The following is a 16369-nucleotide window of genomic DNA, read 5'->3' as shown; positions in this document are numbered from 1 at the left end:
CAGTTAGAAAAGAGAGAATTTAATCAAAACTAAACAAGCGAAATTGCCCCACGAACACCGCCGCGTACCTAGAGAGCATGCGGCCCGGTGGGCTTCTGGATGGAGTACGTATACTTCCAAGGCCCGCCCTCTTCATCAAATCATCAAATGACTTTTCTAGGTCTCCTGGGGCCAATGACGATTAACCCAAATATTTTTAAATTTTCAGATCCGAATAACAACAAGAAAATAAATGAAACTTCTACAACAAAATAAATGCATTATTTAGAGATTGGTACGAAGTACAGTCGCATCCAGGCTGCCACGCACACGATCCAGCAAATACGAGCCATAGTACAGGCTCATCCAGCGAATACGAGCCCTAGTACAGCCAACTGGATTCGCCACAGCCGTCAGTGAGTGCCTTTGTTTTTTTTTCTCTCCTCCTCTTCGTCAACTTCGCTGGCAGGCTAAGGAAGTCGTTGGTTTCCAGACGCATTTTTTATTTGTCGGCAATGATGACGTCAGTGGGTAATTGCTCATTATATTTCTGATTAGAAATATGATTAAAGAGGTTTTGCATGATCAGTAATCTAAGTAATTGGTGATTGCAAGCATGATATTTCTGATAAGAAGAGCAGGGAATGGTTTTTTTAGAGAGCAAGATTACGCGCGAAAAAATCAGTGTGTTTTGTCCATATTCTAACTGAAATTCAGGAAGTTTGTTCATCGATCATTGCTGTTGTTGTGTCTTTGTAAATGCTTCCTTTTTGTGACATTGATCATCAGTTCATCGACAACTTGACAAGTGTTTGCTTCTCCAGATAAGCCTCGGCGAGGTCCGTAACCCCTGAACCAAGTGGGGATCGTGTCTACTCTTAATTTGCTCACGTCAGGATCATCATCCCTGGAACTATTCCCAAGTGCCAACTACTCAAAAAAAGTGAAAGGCACCCCCATTATAAAGCAAACAGATCTATGCGTCTGACGAGGACGTGCCAAATCTTACCCGGATTGCATAAGGCTGGTGTGTTCCTGATGAGGTTAAGGAAAAGATTTGGATTTATACACACACACAAGTACTATTTATCTCATTGCTAAACGATGAATGGATCACATCGTTTGATGCACGAGAGGGGTGTGGAGAATCTATTCATCTTGTGATGTTAGCTTGGCAATCTTATCCCTTCGTTGATTCTTCATCACAAAATAAAGGCAGCTCTTTCAAAAATAAAATGAGAACAAAGATGGTTGATCTAGGAGTATGTGTAGGTGTTTGAAGGTTCTTGGTCAAAATCGATTTCATCATCAGCGATGACTCATCAGAACATTTCAGCTCAACCAAATGGTAAACCTTAGATCGATCAGTACCTAACAAATGGGAAGCATATTCTTGGACCATGATACTGACATGGTGCGAGGACAAATTCGCTTGAAAATTATAAAAGGGCGTCATTGCTCTTCTGAATAAAGTACTACTCTCTGCGTCCCAAATTACTATTTATTTTGACTTTTCTAGTTACATATTTTTTATTACGCACCTAGACACAGTATATATCTATATATGCATCTAGAAAAGCCAACACGAATTTTAATTTGGGACAGTATATATCTATATATGCATCTAGAAAAGCCAACACGAATTTTAATTTGGGACGGAGGGAGTAGCATCTAAAAATGCCAGAATGAATTCAGCCGCCACTTTGAATTTCTTGTTCAACTTTGTTTCGCATGGTATCTAGCTAACGCCAATGGTTGTTACTTAGAATTAACACGCGTGGCCCTTACGTTTTCTGACCACGTGTGAATATTGCAGCAAATAGGAGGTCAAGACAGGAGTGCCGTTGGCTATCCTGAACTCTGTCAAGGTTTTCTTTTATTTTTAAGAGAGAAACTCTGTCAAGTTTTAGTATATGTAATTTCACTACTTTGAAAGTGTCATGAATCAGTACGTCAATGAAAACTGAAAAGAACAGAGAAGTTTGTCTGCCAACTTTTGCTGAGCCTTCATCAGCACGTTTCTGGCGGCTGAATTGGTGTTCAATATTTTTCTCCATGTGACAACTGAAAGTGACGGTTGCGCGTGCAAAGGCTAAAACGTGCAGGACTCCAAGAGTACATTTCTACTGTTGCATGTAATTGTGTAATTCATGTTCGTCTGCTTAGGTCAGGTGCGTTTGCTTCTAAACCAAGTATCAGCTGATGTAATCCAATAACGATCGCTTTGTCTGCCTATATAAGCCCATGTTTCTTTAGCAGTAAGCAGACTTTGACACGGACGGTGAACTAGCCCAAGATCGACAGGAATTATTTGCATGCCCTTGTTACTTTCCAGAACAGCAGCCAAGTTTGAACCTAATTCTTCGAAGTTGGAACGGTTGAACCTGATTGAAGTTCCAGAACACAAGCACACTCAGACACTCTGAACTGCTACTTCTACAAACTATTTCTTATTGAGTTGGTCAAGGCCAGCTTTGGTTTAGTCTTATTTTATCTAAAAAGCCTCCAAATTCAGGTTGAGGAGGACTCTTGTTTGGAAGATCGAGTCGAACAGGACGACTCAACCTAGACGAGCAACGTCTGCCACCAATTGAGCTACTGCATATCTCTCCTGTTATGTAATAACGCGAGTAGAACCCTATGCACACATGAAAACTATGCTGCCAGAGAACAACAAACGTAACAACAATACTGCGGCACCACCAGACAGTGGTCCACCATTCCATGGGCGAATTGTATCTACACCGCACAGCAGCCACGCCTCATCGCCATCCGTAAGCCATAACCATAGGAACTTGTGTCCTGCAATGGCCTGAATTCCTGAAAGAGATAAGAACACCAATAGCAGCATGGAGACTGTGTAAAGCATGAACGAAGCATCTATCTGTATCAGAGCCAGATAACACATTGGAGTCTGAAAACGATAAGCTCCATCCAGAGGATCACACGCATGTAGGATATATGCGTGCAGATACTCGATTTTGTTCTCTTTTTTTCTTCTTCCCATTTTGCCTTACATATATGATTGCATTCGTGCATTCCTGCTAGTACCATATTGTAGCTAGGATATAGGATGTCATTCCAGAATTATTGTGGCCTGAATGAACTTTGTGATCTGAAACTGGTTCGTCTCCTGGCCTCTTATCCACGTTGTATGGCAATGGCGTTTTTTCGCAAACCAATTTTCTCCTCTCTTGAAAAAAAAGTATTTCTCATTCACTTTGAAATTTGGCAGAAATGAAAACTATCTGTCATGTGTCATGTATGATTGGGAAACACGGATATTCAGTGTTCTTGTTATTGATGATGGTCCAAACAAAGATACTGTGTTCTTTGGTAGCGTTCCATGCAAGCTACCCACCCATGCGGATGGAATTTGCGCATTTTAAAAAAGGTTCATCTAGTAGGAATATGTACCTTTTAATGTTGGAATATGTTCTTTGGCAAGGTCAGAATATATAGGGCAAAAGAGAAGCCCACTCAGTTGTGACAGGAGAAGGAAAAAAAAATTAAAACGTGGCCAGTTCAGGTGTGCTGTTAGCTGATTCTTTCAGGCTTGCAGTGTGCTTAGTACTTACATTTCGCAGCATAAAAAATGAAGTTGATGGGTTTGTTGCGAAATCGCCTTTGAAGGTCTCTGATATTCTGTCGAGTAATTCCTTTTCGGCGTTGACACCCGGATGTCCACTGAGAGAGTTCCCATCGGACGGTCGGTTGCAACATACGGAAATAACATCTACAACATTGAAACTTAGTTTTTGTAACATTCAAAATAATCACTACCATACAATCCTAAAAAATCAAATTCCCACCGCAACAAATAGAGATGTTTCACACAACATATCCTCCCCTATTTTTTGGAATCTCAACTTTGCAAAAAAAAAATCTACTAAAACACGTCAGACCTTCTGCAACATTAAGAAAAGGCCAATGCAACATATCACTTATTCCAATTTATTCCGATATAAGTAAAAAGGTTGTAACATTTCAATTTGATTTCTACAACATTAGCAAACATTGATGCTAACATCTCAAATCACACAATACATCAGAAAATCGAATAGAACTGGACATTTCAAAATTAATCTTGCAACATAAAAAATCATCTAGTTCAACCTCAACCAAAACTCCTAACATCTCAAAATACCAACAGCAACATCACAAAATTTCGATGCCTCTCAGCATGGAGTCTTCTTCCTCCTAGAGCACAGCAGATCGAAAGCTCTCGTGGAGTAATAATTTCCCTTCCCCTTGACCTGCTCGGCAGGCACGGGAGTAGGGGTAAGCATGCGGCTCGGCTACTGGCACTGGAGGGAGCGGCATGGCGGCCGCAGCTCAGCGTTCGGCAATCATGGCTTCAAATCTCTCCGGGTGCGAACATGAGGAGCTTGCATAGGTCAGCGGTGGGCACGCAACAGGAGCTCTAGCCTCCAAAGACGCACTGCTAAGGAATCTGTGGGGTGCGACCACTGCAGCCTCACCATCATCTATGTCATGGACGAGCTGGATGAGCAAGGGAATCGAGGAAAGAATGATTATAGGAGAGAGAGTGAAGGATAAGAATACCTGGAAGATCAAACGACTGGTGGAGATGCATCTATATTTTTTTGTATGGGATACGTCCGATATTTTCACTGCCCTCGGATGGCCGGATTGAATCATTACCGATTCCCTTTCTTGCTAAAGAAAAAATGGACTTACACGGGCGTGACAGTGACAACGAAATTAAAGTGTTCAATGGAAGTTGCTTGGTGACAGATTGGTGGTTCCAGCAAAGATTCTTGTGCGTGGGTTGTCATGTACGGAGTGGTTTTGTTCATTTGGTACTGTCATGAATTCATTTACAAGATCATGTCACCTTCACGGCTTCACATTTGGATTACGAGATTTGTTTTTCCAGAATCATGGGGAAATTGATCTATCTCTCGTGTTCCAGTGACGATAAAGGGCTAACATTTAATTATTGTCGTATCGAATCTTCGGATGCTAATTAGAATAAAAAATATGAGCTAATTATAAAACTAATTACACAGATGGAGGCTAATTCGCGAGACGAATCTATTAAGCCTGATTAATCCATGATTTGACAATGTGATGCTACAACAAATATTTGCTAATTATGGATTAATTAGGCTTAATAGATTTATCTTGCGAATTAACCTCCATTTGTGCAATTAGTTTTGTAATTAGTTTATGTTTAATACTTATAATTAGTATTTAAACATTCGATACGATAGGAACTAAACTTTAAACCGTGGAACTAAACTGGAGCTGGCAGGTAGCTATAGGATGCCCGACAATGATCTTTCATATGAACCACAAAGTGTCGATATCACATCAGGTTTTCTTTCCCAATAAGGTGAACAGGGCATGATCCAGTGCTGACGAATCTCCTCTGTCGAGAACTAATTTTACACGTGCAGAGCTCGGCGTGCCGTGCAGTCTGATGCACAACTTGTAAATACCAAGCATTGTGTTTGGTTTTGGAACGACGTGAGTTGTGTGGGAGCCGACCCACTTTTCTAGATTAGATTTGACCTACCTCGTGTTTGGATGAGAGTGATGGGTTGGATCTAATTTTTTTATTGGAGGGGTTGAGAAAGTTGGGATGGATACCATTTTAACACCGTTAGCCACATTTATTGGTGGACCCATGTGTCATCCATTAGATCTCACGTGTCATCCACCTAACATTTTCTTTTTTTCTTTTACCCCACCTTCTCCCAGCCGGAGCAGCTCTCGGGCCATACCGGCAGCTCTCAGGCTGGCGGCGGAGCTCCCGGCGCCGGCTGCCCCTCCGCTCCCTTCTCCCCGACGCCAGCTGCCCCTCCCAGCATCGGCCACCCCTCCCTTCTCCCCGGCGCTAGCCACCCCTCCCTTCTCCCTTCTCCCCAGCGCGGTCCTCTGCCTCGCGTCACTGTCTCGGTCGCACGCCGCCACACGACTGGAGGCCGCCCCCACCCCTGCCCCGCCTACTACCGCTGCCCCACGGGAGAACGGAGACAGACGGTGTTGATGTGGGTCGGGGTGGTCCACTTATTTTGGATGGACCATTCCAACCGCATCTATGGGGTATATTCCCTATGAGGGTCGAACCTAACCCACTACATTTCCAACCAAACACGGGTCGATGGGGGTCGAACCCGTTTCAACCCAATTCGACCCCCAAACCAAACACACCTCAAGAGACTCCAACCTACCAACCTGACGTGGAGATGATATACATATTACTCCTTCCGTCTCATATTATAGATTGTTTTGGCTTTTCTAGATTCATAAAATTTGCTATGCATAGATATATGTTATGTCTAGATGCATAGCAAAAGCTATGAATCTAGAAAGCCAAAACGACTTATAATTTGGGACATAGGGAGTAACTTTTTTTTTTTCAAGAAAAGAAGACAGTGTTAAACCATTTGATTTGAAAATCGCTTCACGTCCGACCAGCATGTACAACTGAGTTTTTGATTTTACAAAGTATGCTTGCAGGACCCACTGCCTTGCTGGGATTGCAGTCGGACTGGAGTCATCGGACGACAAACGTTCTGAAGTAAAAATGGACTCGTGCATTAGGAACTTTTTTAGAGCATATATGCATCATGAATCTTCGTCATGCAAATAAATGTTTATCCTTTAAATTATATGCTTAGGGCGGAAGAGAATACCCTTCCTTTAGATTTTCTGTAAAAAAGCAAGCACACTGGAGTTTTAACTAAAAATGCTGAAGATTTGGATCTGGACTTCTCTCCATCGAAGGATGAGAGCATCACCTTTCAAAAGAAATATAAAAAAAATACTTATTCCTTTTTCAAGAACTGAAACTAACACGATGCTTGTGAAGCACAAAGAGAAAAGCGTCTTAGCACAAGTAGTGCCTAATACGGAAACTCCCATGATGGGGAAACTGGTACTCCAAGTTCCAAACATGAAACATGACATGAACACCAAAAGGTAGGTAAAGCTAGCAGCACCGGTACAAAGTAAAGTAATTAGTAACTTCCAAGTTCCAACTAAGGGCAAGTACATTGCTACACGTCAGCGGTCTCATAGGTCGTCTCATGCAGTACCACGTAGAATTTTTGATGATGTGGAGGAGAGAGAGCGAGGAGAGAGAAAGAGGTGCTTCGCGAAACAACCACCTCATGAGCTAAATTGTAGGACTACGAGACAACTTAACAACCATTGTACGAGTTATTGTTACCATGCAACTCATAATATTTTATTTTTCTTATGCACAAATTAAGGAATTACATACCACTACCAGACAACTTATAGGACAACCCACTGTACAGGTTGCCTGTTAAATCGTCTCAAGATTACGTGTCAATGCATGAGACCGCCTATTAGACGACACCAATGTACTTGCCTAGTATCTTTAGTTGGTACTTTTATTTTCTGTTTCAAACAGACCCATGTGAGCCGCGTATTGGAACAAACTGGACAACTCGCAGAAGTGATGCTGCCTTAAGTCATGTTTGTTTCCTCCTAGATTATATAAGTTGGATTGTGATCAAAGGGTAATAGGGTAAAAGATAATCTTGGAATCACAAATAATTTGAAATAATCTACTTATTTATTTGAGATTATTTGTGATCCCATGACGATCCTAAAATATTTTTTTACCATAGTACCCATAACCCTTAATCTAGATTATATAATCCGAAACAGATCGGATCTAAGGATATATCAGTGCAATAATCTCCGCTCCTAATTTCGCTTCCTTTCTCTTTGATTTCAATGTTATGATTTCAATGTTACGTAACGAATTGACGCTTGGCCTGGGCGATTGCTATCTCACCACCGTTTCATTACTACGTCACGTGCTTGTTTGTTTAAGGGTGTTTGGTTTTAGGATTAAAGTTTAGTCCCTGTCACATTAAATATTTAGAGTATTAAATATAAGTTAATTAAAAAATAATTGTATAAATAAATGTTAATTCGCAAGACGAATCTATTAAATTTAATTAATTCGTAATTTGAATCAAACACTCTTATATCAGGATGCAGCGGCGTTGCCTCGTGTGGCAGGAGCTGGAAGAGCATAGCCGACGCCGCCGGCGGCCGGCAGCGAGCCGCCCGGGCGCACGGTAAGTCCGGCGAGGCTGGAACAGGGGGCTGCCTCACCCAGCTCGTCGATTCGGGGACGCTGTGGAGACGCCGCGCCATCATAACCCTACGTGTCTACGTGGCTACGTCGTTAGGGAGTTGTTGGGGGAGCGAGGCAGACAGACAGGATGACCATGGCTGTTTGTGCCGCGTACGTACGTTCGCCCGGGAAAAAGGATCGGAAGAGGTGAGCGGCGGCACGCCACCCGCCACCCCCCGATACAACCGGCTTTTGCCCTTTTGGTACGTCAGCGTCTTTTTCTTTAATGCCCGTTTTAATGGAGCTGGCGTGCAGTGAGATCACGAGCTACTAGCTGTCAACGGCGGCGAAGGAGATTCTTTAAAAGATCATTCACACGAGCCTATTCGGATTTTTGCTGAATTGTGATTTTGTATTTGGAACGTTGGACTGCGAGGTGCGGTTCTAATGCGACAACCAAGAATATGTCGATTCATAGTACCATCAAAGGTTTCGTTTTTTCACATGTCTTCTTCTACACATCAAGAATACGTCGGGTTCGTATCGTTTTTCTCCTGCTGCGGCTCCACGGTACCGCAATGCTTCATTCAACATTTCACTTTTGTGCTTCTTAACCACATTCTTGACACGGCATTGGGTTTGTGCGCTTCTCGAATCTCGATGCCTAGCGCCGCTATTGCGCTGCATCGCCTATTCGGCGGCCCTCCTCATGGGGGTTTGGAAGGAGGAGGCTAAAATTTAGGAGTATTAAATCTAGACTAATTATAAAATTAATTGCACCATCCCTAGGTTAAATCGCGAGACGAATCTATTAAGCCTAATTAGTCCATAATTTGACAATGTGGTGCTACAGTAACCATTCACTAATGATGGATTAATTAGGTTTAATAGATTCGTCTCGCGATTTAGCCTAGGGGTTCTGCAATTAGTTTTGTAATGAGTTTATGTTTAATCCTTCTAATTAGTATCGAACATCCGATGTGATAGGGCTAAAGTTTAGCCTCCTCCTCCCAAACACCCCCTTACGCTATTCTAGCCGGCACCTGCTTTGTCACTGCTTCCATGTCGGTTGCCACTGCTAGAGAAAGACCTTCCTTCGAACCTAAATGAAATCAAGGGTTGAAGTCGGCTAAAATACTATTTTAGATTTTATAATTTGTTAAACCGAATAAACATAAAAGAACCCATCGTATTTCATGATAACTTGAGAAATTTCCCCCAAAAGTGTTTTGAGACTTTCCCTATAAAATAATTTGAGAAACTGAAAGCCCGAGAATACCCTTCTCCCACCTAGCAGTCACTCGCCTCACAAGTCACACACACACCTCGCTGCTCTGCTCCGCCCGCTCGTTTTCCCTTCCTTATAAGGCCCGGCCGCGACTCTGCTCGCCTCTCCTCCCTCCCCATACCACTCTCGTTTCTCTCCGGTTTGCGGAGGGGCCAAAGCCTTCGAGAAAAGGAACCCTAGCGCGGTCGGAGCAGCTTCCGGCGATGGCGGCGATCCTGCCGGAGCTGGCGACGCAGGTCGTCATCCCGGTCGCTGCGGCTGTGGGCATCGCGTTCGCGGTGCTGCAGTGGGTGCTGGTCTCCAAGGTGCGGCTTACCCCCGAGCGCGGCCGCGCCGACGGGGGAGCCGCGAAGACCGGCCCCAGCGACTACCTCATCGAGGAGGAGGAGGGGCTCAACGACCACAACGTCGTCGTCAAGTGCGCCGAGATCCAGAGCGCCATCTCCGAAGGTGAGGGAGGGATCACGTGGCTGGTTCTGTGAGTGCATATACACCCGCGTGGGTTTGCCCTTTTACTTCTCTGTTTAGGTTTGCAACTTGGAAGCGCGGGTTTTTTTCTGGATGCTTGGATTAGGACCTTAGCATTTTTTTTAGTTGGATTCTGTTGGAAATGATCAGAATCGTACCTGGTTTGCCTATTGGCTTAGGCGCGAATTGATGCTCCTCGTAGGGTGGATTTGATTTCGTTTCCTTCCGGTTTTCAAATACAAATCGTGAGAAAAGGATTACGAGAAATCCCGTCTGTTCAAGTAGAAATCGTGAGAATTCTATTCCGTTCTGAGCAATGATCTCCCAACCGCACTGTTTATGGAACCGACTTTGATTTTTACTTGCTTGCTGTGTGATTACTTGAAGGGGGCAAAGAAGCGTTGATTGCGATTTTGGGTTTTGTTGGTGGCATGAGAACGTCGCTCGTATGCAAGTCAGTTTGAGCTCGAAAGGAGACTTCTAATCGACTAGCTTTCATGGAGGTGGTTAGGAGATTGCTCGCCTTGCACGTGACAAGTAAAGGCGGTGCTCTTTTCACAGTCCTCTCAGAAGTTAATTGTTTGTGGCTTCATGTATGGGTGATTAAACTATTTGTTTGTGGCTTCATGTATGGGTGAGTAAACTAGTGCTCCCGGCTATTTGGATCTAGGCAAGGCATTAAACTATTTGTTGTTGCTACTTTATGCAGCAGAGATTATACTAAGCATTAGTTTAATGTGTTCTAAGTGTCGTTAATTAAGCTCTCTGAAGCCCAGCTAATTCTAGTCCAACCAGATACCTTCTTTGGACGTATCTTTTGGGAATGTGTGAGCTCTTGGTCAAAATTGGTGGTTATAATATAATAGTCCAATTGGTCAGAAGCTGCCTGTAGGGTAAGAGATGAAGGGATAAGTTCTTGCAGTCTGAGTCTCTGAAGTAAGCCCACAAGTGGGGTTACAGATAAAGAGATAAGTTCTTGCTGCACGTGGTCCTCACTACTCAAATCTTCACTGCAGCTGATATTAACTGTAGTCTGTCCAGACTCCATCTTGTGGGAACCACATCCCGCTGCCTTTGGTGATTTCATAAATCATTGCAATCCTTGCATGATGCACATGTGCTGGGAAGTACTGTTGTACCTTGGCTCCTCATGTAACTCTTAGGCATCCTCCTAAAAAAAAGGGAAAGAACTGTTGCAGTCAGCTGATGCTGGCAAACGATGTAGCTTGGCTTCTAGTGGGTTCTTGTACCATTTCAAAGCTATTTGTTGGTGTGGTCGCAGTAGTGTTTGTCGGATAGTCTCTTTATATAACTAGAAACAAGCATTAGCTATTTTTCTGAATTAAGGACTCTATGATATTCCATAATCATCTCTGATGATATGTAGGCTAGATATTGTATAGGTTAATTGTGACGTTTTCCGTGAAGGTGATTGCTTGCGGTTTACTGCTTACACGATGCCACGATGGGCCAGAGACAAGCCATGCTGTTTCTGTTGCTATTGCAGTGAAACTTACTGTAGCTATTTTGGCTTTCACCAATAACTGCCTAATTTGTTTAGAGGTCCTTTAGTAGGCTGTGTATTGACACACATTTTGTAAAGATTGGTGGATTAGATTTGGTTGGTTCCCATTGCAGCGCCAATTGGCTGTGTCATGTTGTATTTTCCAGATAGGTTTGATGGATAAGTTTCCATTGGACGCCGTGGTTTTCATTTAAATTAGTACCAGATTAATTTGTCCTTCAGGCTGCTGTCACTGTTTACCATTTGTCTGTAGTTCTTTGTTCCAGTTGGTTTGATGCTGACCCATTTCCTTGTGCTGTTGTTGACCGTGACAACATAGAAGTGGAAAACTGGTAGTAGCTAAGCTATCGCCAGAATCTTAATTCGAATATTTTTTTTTGTCAGGATGGCTAACTAAAGTATGTAAATTCATCAACTTATTCACACTCCAAAGTCAAGTGCAAGGACTGTGATGAAAATTTGCGCATCTGTGTGTTAATAATAGAGAAATATGGTGTATGTTCATAACCGTGTCAGCATGGTAGAACTGTTTTGAATAACTTCTATCTTCCTCATTGAGTGAATATATTCGTGCACATAGAAGTTGAGGTCATTCCGGGATTTTGCACTCCATTGTGTCACTGTCATGTGGTGATTGAGTGGCAATCCTCAAGCACAGAACATGATGGCAAATCCTCAAAACTTTCATTATTTAGAGGTGTTTGTTGTATAATAGCATCACACTCATATTTATTGGTAGTTCAGAGTCGATATTGTTGTTGTGACATTCTTTACTCATTTCAAGTTTTTATTTAGAAAGCATGAATACATTGTCTGCAACTGCTATAATCACTTGCCATCCTGTTTCTTACTTTGTTATGAACAGGAGCAACATCTTTCCTTTTCACTGAGTACAAGTACGTTGGATTATTCATGGGCATCTTTGCAATACTTATATTCCTCTTCCTTGGGTCCGTTGAGGGATTCAGCACAAAGAGTCAGCCTTGCCACTACAGCAAGGACAAGATTTGCAAGCCTGCTCTTGCGAATGCCATCTTCAGTACTATTGCTTTTGTGCTTGGTGCAGTCACCTCACTGGTGTCTGGCTTTCTTGGAATGAAGATTGCAACTTATGCAAATGCCAGGACAACTTTAGAGGCCAGAAAGGGTGTTGGGAAAGCATTTATTACTGCCTTCCGATCTGGTGCTGTTATGGGCTTCCTGCTTGCTGCCAGCGGTCTTTTGGTTCTTTACATTGCTATCAATTTGTTTGGGATCTATTATGGTGATGACTGGGAAGGTCTTTTTGAGGCTATTACCGGCTATGGCCTTGGTGGTTCTTCTATGGCTCTTTTTGGCCGCGTTGGTGGTGGTATTTATACTAAGGCTGCTGATGTTGGTGCTGACCTTGTCGGGAAGGTTGAAAGGAACATTCCTGAGGATGATCCAAGAAACCCAGCTGTAAGAATTTTTTCACAAGTTCTGAAAAGTTCCAATTGTTAAGTGCTATCTTGTTACACTTCAATTGCTTAGTGTTCGTACTTGCTTTTGGTTATAGCATATAGCACTGCATTTTGCTTGCTATGGGAATAGGTTGGCGTCTGAACCATGGTGTAGCCTTGTAAGGATGATCCCTTGTTATACATGCAGGTCATTGCGGACAATGTTGGTGATAATGTTGGAGATATTGCTGGGATGGGATCGGATCTCTTTGGCTCATATGCCGAATCATCATGTGCTGCTCTTGTTGTGGCCTCAATCTCATCTTTTGGAATCAACCATGAATTTACTCCTATGGTGTACCCTCTTCTTGTCAGCTCTGTGGGTATTATAGCATGTCTCATAACAACACTGTTTGCAACTGATTTCTTTGAGATAAAGGCTGTGAATGAAATAGAGCCTGCTCTGAAGAAACAACTTATAATTTCCACTGTTGTGATGACTATTGGCATTGCACTCATCAGTTGGCTAGGCCTCCCGTACACCTTCACCATTTTTAATTTTGGAGTCCAGAAGACAGTGCAAAGCTGGTAAGCAATTTTGGATTGGCCATTGAAATTTTGTTTAATATAAACTTCATATTACAATCTCAGTATACTTTAAATTTATCAGGCAGCTGTTCTTATGTGTGACAGTTAGTATTTGGGTGGCTAATTGTTGATTTTGTTACACAGCAACTGTGTATTTCAGTCTCATTCTTATTGAAATTTATCAGGCAATTGTTTTTGTGTGTGGCGGTTGGTCTCTGGGCTGGCCTAGTCATTGGTTTTGTCACTGAGTACTACACAAGCAATGCCTACAGGTATCAGCGATTTTTTCTTGTCAGTGAGTATGGAGGTAGCCTTCATTCTCTGCTTCCAACATATGACATCTTTGTTGTTTTCCATTTCAGCCCTGTACAAGATGTTGCTGATTCCTGCAGAACTGGAGCTGCCACCAATGTCATTTTTGGGCTTGCTTTGGGATACAAATCAGTCATTATACCTATTTTTGCTATTGCTTTTAGTATCTTCCTCAGCTTCAGCCTTGCCGCCATGTATGGCGTCGCTGTGGCTGCTCTTGGAATGCTGAGCACCATTGCCACAGGTCTTGCTATTGATGCATATGGCCCTATCAGTGATAACGCTGGAGGAATAGCTGAAATGGCTGGCATGAGCCATAGAATTCGTGAGAGGACCGATGCTCTAGATGCTGCAGGAAACACCACTGCTGCAATTGGAAAGGTAGACATGTGCCTGCCCTTGTTGTATAACAGTTCTGATTGTCTGGCAAGTTTAAAAAAAATCAGTTCTCTTGTTGTTTTCATTTACAAATTTGGTTAGGGCCATACATAGTTCATATTTTACTCGTGGTTTGGTCAAAGAGATTGGACACCCCCTAGAAAGTGCACCTTTTCTTTTTAGATCATTTTTGTACCACCTTCAGTGTGATTAGTTTATCCTAGAAAAAATATCTTATGGTTTTGTATTTGCAGGGTTTTGCCATTGGCTCTGCAGCCTTGGTGTCACTTGCACTCTTCGGTGCCTTTGTGAGCCGGGCTGCTATCTCCACTGTTGATGTTCTGTCTCCTAAAGTATTCATTGGACTTATTGTTGGTGCTATGCTCCCATACTGGTTCTCAGCAATGACCATGAAGAGTGTAGGCAGTGCTGCACTCAAGATGGTGGAGGAAGTCCGCCGGCAGTTCAACACCATCCCGGGGCTCATGGAGGGCACCACAAAGCCGGATTATGCAACCTGTGTGAAGATCTCCACTGATGCATCCATCAAGGAGATGATTCCCCCGGGTGCTCTTGTTATGCTCACCCCATTGATCGTTGGGATTTTGTTTGGGGTTGAGACCCTCTCTGGAGTCCTTGCTGGTGCTCTCGTCTCTGGTGTTCAGGTTGGTGAGAGTTCTTCTCAAATTTTGGCATGATAGTTGCATTCAAGTTTTTTCCTTAATCCGTTTCATTTTTTTCAGATTGCCATCTCTGCATCCAACACTGGTGGTGCCTGGGACAATGCCAAGAAGTACATTGAGGTAAAATTACACAGAATTTACCAACCATTGCTTCCGTCTGAATCTGCATATTACCTACTGTAAAAAGGTATTGAGAAATGCCTCTACTAAAATCTAAAAACATTTTGATCTTTGGTTTGTTCAGGCTGGAGTTTCAGAGCATGCCAGGACCCTTGGCCCGAAAGGTTCTGACCCTCACAAGGCGGCTGTCATTGGTGACACCATTGGAGATCCTCTCAAGGACACGTCTGGCCCCTCTCTGAACATCCTTATCAAGCTCATGGCGGTCGAGTCCCTCGTGTTCGCCCCCTTCTTTGCCACTCATGGTGGCATCCTCTTCAAATGGCTCTAAACCGGCTAGAGTTGGGGACGAAGGCCGTAGTTTTGCAGGGTGGAGAGCAGTGTGTCAGCTATACAGCATCTATGGCATATGCTTTGCTCCTCGAGTTGATGAACCCCGTCGTGTGCGTGGTTTCCGTTTTCTTCGTGCCTTCTAGTTCCAGATTCCAACCATGTTTTGATCCCATAATTTCTCCTCTAGCCTTCGTGTAACCGAGTATATCGTCATAAGTCATCAGCCCCTGCGGAACATTGAAGCATCGGAAAATTTAAAGATTCTAAGAGATATATGTTGATGATGTTGGTTAATCTCAAACAATTTTTTTCTTGACATTTATTAGAATAGTCTTTGCTTAAAAATGCTATTTTTCTTCTTTTTCTCAAAACGTCAAATGGAAGTGCAGTTCCTTGAAACTGTTTAAATGCGCAGTGTGGCTTTTTTTTTTTTGAAGAACAACGCAGTGTGGCTTTTAACAAAGGTAATTTGGTTTTCCCAACGACGACGACGATGGTCATATATAACTTTTCATAAAATAAAAAAATAAAAAGGTGCGCATAGAACTACAGATGTTTCACAGCTTTCGATGGCTCCATGCCAAAGCCTACCCGAACCGAGTCTGATCAATTTCCGTGATTCACGTAGTGAAAGAAACAGGTTCTACCCGAAGATAATGTAACAAAGGCCTGACGTGCCAGGGAATCTTTAGGAACGAAGAATACCGTAGCGTTTCGTTTGTATTTATGAATTATTATCTAAATATTGACTAATTAGGCTCAAAAGATTTCGTCTTGCAAAGTACAATCAAACTGTACAATTAGTTTTTGATTCGTCTACATTCAGTACTCCATGCATGTACCGTAAGTTTGATGTGATGGAGAATCTTCTTTTTGCATAGTGCCAAAGTTGGGATTTTAGGGTAAGCCTCAACTCGTCCTCGGCCTCACAAGTCCCAACAGGGGAGTCTATGCTGTTCAGGATCTTAGACAAAATTACACCGATGTCGAAAAGTCAGGACCAATTCCTCAGGCTATTCTCTGTTCATCCTGGAATGATTTGGCAGATTCAACACCTCTGCAATGCAAATTCTGCTGTCCAGTGTACCCGCAGTCACGCATACAGGCATCACACATCAGAGGCACCGGGATAAACAGGCAAAGGAACATCAAATTCAAACTGCAGTGCAACAGGCAGTACGATCATGA

At 42.9% G+C, this 16369-nt stretch overlaps 1 protein-coding gene and 1 long non-coding RNA gene across 3 annotated transcripts; one reads left to right on the top strand and one right to left on the bottom strand.

Annotated features, from left to right (window-relative positions):
* Nucleotides 1-3917: 3917 nt before the first annotated feature.
* LOC117844705 (uncharacterized) lies at nt 3918-4675 on the bottom strand. The gene is made up of 2 exons (XR_004637914.2): nt 4546-4675; nt 3918-4466 (listed from the first exon to the last, which is right to left on the bottom strand). It is a non-coding gene; the product is annotated as an uncharacterized lncRNA (long non-coding RNA).
* Nucleotides 4676-9426: 4751 nt separating this feature from the next.
* LOC117847910 (pyrophosphate-energized vacuolar membrane proton pump) lies at nt 9427-15465 on the top strand. 2 transcript variants are annotated; one of them, XM_072291604.1, is made up of 9 exons: nt 9671-9803; nt 10209-10455; nt 12212-12786; nt 12976-13355; nt 13541-13627; nt 13718-14048; nt 14300-14710; nt 14789-14848; nt 14973-15465. In XM_072291604.1, exons 2-9 carry the CDS (start codon nt 10452-10454, stop codon nt 15177-15179), a joined length of 2055 nt encoding a protein of 684 aa, XP_072147705.1. In that variant the 5' UTR covers nt 9671-9803; nt 10209-10451; the 3' UTR covers nt 15180-15465. The 2 variants fall into 2 exon arrangements, with proteins under 2 accessions (XP_034585115.1, XP_072147705.1); XM_034729224.2 differs by lacking the exon at nt 10209-10455 and having other exon boundaries at nt 9427-9803.
* The last annotated feature ends 904 nt before the right edge of the window (nt 15466-16369 follow it).

Source organism: Setaria viridis, chromosome 1 (genome assembly GCF_005286985.2).
Source record: "Setaria viridis chromosome 1, Setaria_viridis_v4.0, whole genome shotgun sequence".
Classification (NCBI taxonomy): Eukaryota; Viridiplantae; Streptophyta; class Magnoliopsida; order Poales; family Poaceae; genus Setaria; species Setaria viridis.
Note: the sequence above shows the minus strand (reverse complement) of the source record. Positions and strands in the feature narration are given on the sequence as shown.

Excerpts from the sequence above, each read along its gene's own strand:
- LOC117847910 (XM_034729224.2), top strand. The coding sequence starts at position 9,557 with ATGGCGGCGATCCTGCCGGAGCTGGCGACGCAGGTCGTCATCCCGGTC. Across the intron at positions 13,356-13,540 it reads CAGAAGACAGTGCAAAGCTG|GCAATTGTTTTTGTGTGTGG; the intron begins GTAAGCAATTTT and ends GAAATTTATCAG. Across the intron at positions 14,711-14,788 it reads CTCTCGTCTCTGGTGTTCAG|ATTGCCATCTCTGCATCCAA; the intron begins GTTGGTGAGAGT and ends CATTTTTTTCAG.